Below are 7,462 nucleotides of genomic sequence, written 5' to 3'. Positions count from 1 at the left end.
ATAAAGAGATGTCCGTGTGAGGACAGGATGTCCACCTGTCCTCACAGTGTCCTCCAGGAAACAGCTCACATCTCTGTTTGTTTGAACTTTGACCTGAACAAAGTGTCCAGACCTGCAGACAGCAGCCTGATTCATTCAGACAGTAACAGCAGTGAGTCAATGTGTTTACATGACGTCAGAGAAACTGATTTACTGCTCTTTATAAATCCCTGTAAACATGTCAGTGTGAGTGAAATGGTCCTGCAGTGAATGTGTCACAGTGGGACTAACACACCCAGATCATGTGACTCCTGCATGTATACAGTCAATCAGACCCAAACTGGCCGAGGCGCTCTGAGCATGCTCCACAGTTTCCGCCCCGGGCTTTGACCCGGAAGTCCAATAGCATTAAATGTGTAAGAGAAGAAGAAGCCGGTAACAACATGGAGAAATCTACATCCAGAGCCGTGACTTTTTGGACGGACCAAATGTACAGAGCTGTAAAGTTGTCCACCATGGTAGCAGTTAGCTGCTAGCTAACCATAGCTAACTTGTTTGTCCATTGTTTGGTCTGTGACGTAATAGGTCAACAGGAAAAAGGTCCAATACTAACAAGCTGAAAGGGGGCATATCTCCACCTATCGTAGAGGAGTCGCACATACTTGGCTCAATAAATGGATTCCCCTCCCGTGCTTGTGTACTGGGACAAGGACAGTAGGCCAGTTAGATGTCCTCGTCCTGCTGGGACTGGAGCTCCACTTCACTGTGACTGGAAACACACTGAGCGTCTGAGCTGCTGCGTCTCTGTGTTTATATATGAAGGCTCAGTGTGTGTGTGTGTGTGTGTGTGTGTGTGTGTGTGTGTGTGTTGCAGAGCTGTCGTGGTCTCCAGCTGCAGGTAAAGAGCTCGGCGAGGTCAAACTGTCCATCTCCTACAAGAACGACAAACTCTTCATCATGGTGATGCACATACGAGGCCTGGTCAGTATCACCGTGTGTGTGTGTGTGTGTGTGTGTGTGTGTGTGTGTGTGTGTGTTGATATGCAGACTTGTTGCTAGGTAACTGTTGGTGATGTCACAATACAGGTCCTTGAAAATCATCAGTATCTGAGGATAAATTTTACACAGAGGTCGTAAACTGTAACTTTGTTATTTAGAGATAAAAATAAGAGACGACAGCGTGTTGTGTTCAGGTGTCACGGGATACTTCAGAATTTATCTGTCATTTAAAAACAAAACAAACAGAATTCAACAGTTTTCTTGTTTTTCATTTTAAACCAAAGTTGAAAAACAAAATCACGTGATCTGTTTGTTTTTGTTGCAACAACACCCATTTTGGTTTTTGCCGTTTCTCATTTGGAACAGAGACGGTGGACGGACAGGAAGAGGCAGAGTCAAAGGGACAGGTCATGTGACATTATGAACACACGTTACTAAATGAAGAATGTTGTTAAAATGAAGAATCCTAAATCATAAACAAACGGCTTTAAATCAGTTTTTGTTTTTTTGATTCTGAAACAAAAAGTGAAAAATGGCTCCGCTTTTGTTTTAAAGCAGCTGTGCAGGTGTGCAGCTGTGAACGTTTTCGTTGATTACAGCGCCACCTTTGGTTGAAGCCGTATGACACCCACAGCCTGGTGTCGTAAAATTCAGACTGCAGCCGGCATTCGGCTTCATTCGTAAAATCTTAACTGCAACTGGCAATTACCGCATGCATTTGTTTTGGAGAGCGAGAGGATTAACGTTACTAACGTCAGGTCAGTCCAAGTAATTAGTGGAAACAGCAAAATTAATCAGTAAATTCTCCTGTCATGTTTCTGCTCTGATCTAATCCTAACACAGCAAAGCTGTTACCTGCAGCCTTCGCTTGTAAAGCTAACGTTACTAACATTAGGTCAGTCCAAGTAATTAGTGGAAACATGCGAACATGCTAATGTTACACACAAATTAATAGTAAAGTAAGACCTGTTCATAAATGTTCTGGTGTAGCTCTGAATTTCTTATAAACTGAGGACAACTGCCTGCTGTATATTTGTGTTCATGGTCACAGTCACAGATAATTTTGTGGCGTTTGTTGTAACGTTGCTAGACAAAAGCGGTTCACATCAGCTAACGTTACATTTAGCTTGCTTATAACTTCCATGTCGTCATATATTGAAGTGAAACAACATCTAACAAGTTGCAGTATATTCTCTGAATAAAAACAAAAATGACATACCTGTCGATCAGGAAAAGGGCCAACTCGGGATCAGTTTAAAAACCTTTCAAATTTCTCAGCTCTCTCCACTTGGTGAATGTCCGACTGAGGTTTACACGCGTTTGGGCTTGAGCCGTATCACTGTCCCGTTTAGCCTTCTTCTGTTCTTCTGTTCTTTTTCTTTTAGATGGTGCTCCTTCTTTATCCGCCATGACATCGAAAGTACAACCAAGTCCTTATAGATACATCTGGTAAAACTGTTATGTGTTCAGCAATGCCCGTTGCGTACTACTCAAAGAACACTCTCTGTAAACACGGCTCCTTCTTCTGTGGTTTAATGGCTGCGGGCCGCTGCAGGTGTGCAGACTTACTTCCGCCTCCAGGTGCCGTATACTGGTTTGCTGACTTCCGCTGTGTCCGACCCGAGCCAGGCTACGCTAAATAGCCACATAGAGAAAGGCTTTTTGTCGCTGTTGGGTTCAAATAAATATGCGGATCTTCAAGGCGGGGTGATACGACCTAGGGACAGTTTTATTAATGGTAAAAAGTTCTGCACAGCTGCTTCAAAATAAAAAACAAGGAAAGTGTTGAATTCAGTTGGGTTTGTTTTTGAATGAATTTCGGAGAATCCAGTGATGCCGTCACCGTGACAACAGTTTCCTTTCCTTGGTGAGCAGCAGAGAGCGACGCAACCACCGCAAGAAACACTGACGATGAAGAGAGGAAGATGAATCCATCACAGCTGGTTTGATTCTGACCTGCGGCCGTCGCTGCGTGTTGTCCTCCACCACACCTCCGCCGCCCGTCAGCTGATCTGTCAATAAAAAAACAGAACCCAAAATAATCTTTAAAAAAGAAAAACCCAGAATCAGTTCTGTATCTCTGATGAGACCTGTCCCTGTGGTGGGACATGTTGGACGGTAGATGATGATGATGATGATGATGATGATGGTGGGAGACATCAGCTGCTCAGAGTCACGTTTTCATACTTGGCTGTTTTGATTGGCTGCAGCATGAACGTCGTGAACACACACAAACTGTACATGTAACATTTAACAGAGTCAGAGAGACGAACCAGCACAGACGTCACGTCAACGTCACATCACGTCATGGTCACGGTCACGTCACCATCACGTCGTCTCTACGTTAATCAGATGTTTATTTTTCACCTCGTCGGCTTTTAATGATTAATGATATTTTTAAAATCAAGAAAATGTTAATACAATACGATATTGATTTTTCGGACATGGATACGACACATGTCGATGTCACACCGTGTCGCCGTACGATTTCCACTGCTGATTTATTCCAGAGTAAATAACCTCCTCTTCATCATCTTCCCCTTGTCTGCTGCTGTTTGACGCTGACACAGACTTTCAAAATAAAAGCGTGAAAGACGACAATATAGATCGATGTTTGATCATTGAGTCGATATATTGATCCAGATCGATGGATCGTCACGGCCCTCATCAGACGACATTCTTCACCCAGCAGTGTTCTGTGTTCCTTCCTGCAGCAGCCCCTGCAGGACGGTGCCGACCCCGACCCCTACGTGAAGCTCTACCTCCTCCCCGACCCCCAGAAGACCAGCAAGAGGAAGACCAAGGCAGCACGCCGCACCTGTAACCCCACCTACAACGAGATGGTAACCACACACACACACACACACACACACACACACTGACAACATCAGCAGGTTGTCTGTCTGTCAGCTGACTCCACCTGTCGGACGGCGTTGGCTGCGTCAGTTAATGGTTTTCTCCCGTGTGCGGTGTCAGAGCGGTCGGGCTCGTGTGAGACGCCTCATGACGTCCTGACAGACCAAAGTGTTCCCTCACGACCGTGACCAATGAGGGAACAGAGCGCTCTTCAGATGTAAAAGGTCACAGACAGTTTTTCTGAACCAACACAGCATCAAACACTCCTGACTCCTTCTGATGACATCACACAGGTTGTAAAAGATGGCGAGCTAAGATTGGTCGAGGACTGACGACAGTCGGTCGTTACTCTCGGCCGAGTCACAGCGAGATTTAACACTGCGAGTGTCGTAAGAGAAATGTGGTGCTGTCTGAAGCCGACGACACGACAAACACGCAGCTCCCGCCAACCGCCACCTGACATCATCATTTCTGTTTGACTACAGCTAAAATAAAAAAACACGAGAACTACAACAGCTCGGGCGTCATCACATCGTGACACGTGACCTTCTGCCATGACAGCAAACAGTTCAGGCGTCACGGTGTACGCTCGTAATGACATCACTGCGCTACGTGAGGCGTGGTCACAAATCTATAAAAGCATCTTCTCACTGTTCGTACAAACGATCACGATGTTTGTTTTTACCTTCACATGTTTCGTCTTTTATTTTGTAAAATCTGAAGAAAAAAAAATAAAGATTTTTATTTTATTTTATTTTTTATTTATTTAAAGTTTCAGAACTTTATTAATGATTCACAGAATGTTTGAGCTCAGGTCGGTCAGATTTTAGGGACACGAAGCATGTGATGAAACTGCAGGAAATGACATCACAATAAGTAGTGACAGCCCTGTAGGAGGTGGCGGCCTCCGTCAGGTCAGGGTGTGGTCAGAGCGCCGCAGGTGCAGCAGAGTAAAGCCAGGTGTGTGTGTGTGTGTGTGTGTGACCCTGCAGCTGGTGTACGAGCGGATCCCGCGGGGGGACCTGGACCAGAGGGTGATCCACCTCAGGGTTCTTGGCGACGGAGCGTTTTGGGAGAACACCCTGCTGGGAGAGACCTTCATCCCTCTGAAGAGGCTGGTCCCAGGTCAGCACTGGGTGGACTGGCACCAGCTGGGTGCCGCCGGCTCAGACTCCGCCCACTGACGGACAGGAAACAGGAGACGGTGGGTTTAAAGGGAGAGAAGAAGAAGAGAAGCAGTGTCCTCAGGAGGACAGAAGACAAAAGGAAAGTCCTTTCAAAATAAAAGCCGTGTGGCTGATCCTCCCTCAGTGCGTGAGGGGGTTTTAGTGACATCACATCCTGTTTGTTTCATTTTTAAACGCAGACGCAACTTTATTCACACAAACATGTAACGACATCATTCTGTTGATTTTTAAACTCTCAGACCGACAGAGACGTCACGTCAGAGGGTCTGACCTGGATCAGGTCCTGATGTGGATCAGGTCCTGATGTGGATCAGGTCTGATGTGGATCAGGTCTGACCTGGATCAGGTCCTGATGAGGATCAGGTCTGACCTGGATCAGGTCCTGATGAGGAGCAGGTCCTGATGTGGATCAGGTCTGACCTGGATCAGGTCCTGATGTGGATCAGGTCTGATGTGGATCAGGTCTGACCTGGATCAGGTCCTGATGAGGATCAGGTCCTGATGTGGATCAGGTCCTGATGTGGATCAGGTCTGATGTGGATCAGGTCCTGATGTGGATCAGGTCCTGATGAGGATCAGGTCTGATGTGGATCAGGTCTGATGTGGATCAGGTCCTGATGTGGATGAGGTCTGATGAGGATCAGGTCTGATGTGGATGAGGTCTGATGTGGATCAGGTCTAATGTGGATCAGGTCCTGATGTGGATCAGGTCTGATGTGGATCAGGTCTGATGTGGATCAGGTCTAATGTGGATCAGGTCCTGATGTGGATCAGGTCTGATGTGGATCAGGTCCTGATGTGGATCAGGTCTAATGTGGATCAGGTCCTGATGTGGATCAGGTCCTGATGTGGATCAGGTCTGATGAGGATCAGGTCTGATGTGGATCAGGTCTGACCTGGATCAGGTCCTGATGTGGATCAGGTCTGATGTGGATCAGGTCTAATGTGGATCAGGTCCTGATGAGGATCAGGTCTGATGTGGATCAGGTCTGATGTGGATCAGGTCTGATGTGGATCAGGTCTAAGATGAGAAGATAAAAAATATTAATAACAATAATTTGATTAAAACCAGTTTCAGTTTTTTTCTAACTTCCTGTCGAGACGACAACGAGCATAACGAGAGGAAACGTTTGAGACCAGTTGAGTCATTTCTCATTTTCCAGGACTTTCCAGGACTTTAAGGGTGCATTCAGGAATACGAGGCACATTTTGTTTTGCAGCGTGTTGTGTGCTGAAGAGTGAACTGTGGCGGCGGCGGCGGCGGCGGCGGCTGTGAGCTCAGCACAAAGACAGTGTAAAGTTTGTGTACATGCAGAGCTTTAGCTTCGATGTTGCTAACAGGAAGTAGCTGCAGGATATTTTTATAGCGAGGATGATTTTCTACGTGTGGTGCATGACGTCAGAGATCCTGTTTGCCTTTCAGCTCTCCATAACGTGCTCGGCGCCGCACGGCTCGTTGTTTCTACATTTCATTCCTTCTTTTTTTTTTTTTTTTTTTTTTTTTTTTCTTACTGGTGTGATTTTTGGTGTGGTGGCGTCTCGGCCGCAAAACAGGCGGTTTCTGCGCTGTTCATGAACCAACCACTGAGCTGAACTGTGAAACGCTGAAACATTTCCTATTGGAGGGTGATTTGTTTTTGTTTTTGACCCTGATGCTCTGCCGTAGCTCTTTGATCCAACGTGTGTGTGTTAAAGATTGATCACATCAGATCCTGTGATGACACGGTGGTTTCCACAGCGACAGCTGACCTGCTGTCAGCTGGTTTTATTCAGTTGGAAACACACAGGAAGTGACAGGAACATAAACAGGAAGTTGATTTTTGGTTGATTTTCTTGATGAAAATGAATTTCAGTTTCAGTCTGTGTGAAGAAGGTGTGACAGAGCTGAGGAGTGACATCAGCTGATGTTTGTGTTTATGTTTGTGTTTATGTTTGTGTACAGACTGACGCTCTGATTAATGTGTATTAATTTCACCTGAACATGTTTTGTATGATTTGCACTAAAGAATAAACTTGAACTGAAAAAGAATTTGGTTCAGTTATGAGTAAGAGTGAGTGAGTGAGTGAGTGAACGAGTGTGAGTGGGTGAACTAGCGTGAGTGAGTGAACTAGCGTGAGTGAGTGAACGAGCGTGTGAGTGAGTGATTGAGTGAACTAGCGCATGACTGAGTGAACGAGAGTGTGAGTGGAGTGTGAAGGACTTTTTCCTTCAGGCTGCAGGAAGACGCCACACACATCATGTCAGGTGTTCTCTAACACCATCACACTTTAGCCCTTTTAAACCCAGGGCAACATCACTTTCAGACGCCGCTCACAAGTATTTAAACCTTTGAACGCTGAGCGGATCGCTGACATTTCCTACACTATATAAATAAGGTTTAATCCTACACTATATAAATGAAGTTTAGTCCTACACTATATAAATAAGGTTTAATTCTACA

General features: G+C 45.6%; 1 protein-coding gene across 1 annotated transcript in view; it reads left to right on the top strand.

Moving 5' to 3' along the window:
• Nucleotides 1-7,050, top strand: part of pik3c2b (phosphatidylinositol-4-phosphate 3-kinase, catalytic subunit type 2 beta) — a 42,370-nt gene extending 35,320 nt beyond the window's left edge. The window contains exons 31-34 of the mRNA XM_049603378.1: nt 854-960; nt 3,693-3,821; nt 4,827-5,583; nt 5,845-7,050. Coding sequence (XP_049459335.1) covers nt 854-960; nt 3,693-3,821; nt 4,827-5,018 — 428 coding nt within the window. The 3' untranslated portion in view covers nt 5,019-5,583; nt 5,845-7,050. The remainder of the gene's footprint in view (nt 1-853; nt 961-3,692; nt 3,822-4,826; nt 5,584-5,844) is intronic.
• Nucleotides 7,051-7,462: the final 412 nt, after the last annotated feature.

The sequence above is a fragment of the Epinephelus fuscoguttatus genome, linkage group LG1 (genome assembly GCF_011397635.1).
Source record: "Epinephelus fuscoguttatus linkage group LG1, E.fuscoguttatus.final_Chr_v1".
NCBI classification, from domain to species: domain Eukaryota; kingdom Metazoa; phylum Chordata; class Actinopteri; order Perciformes; family Serranidae; genus Epinephelus; species Epinephelus fuscoguttatus.
The sequence above is the reverse complement of the archived record's forward strand: the minus strand, read 5'-3'. Positions and strand labels throughout refer to the sequence as shown.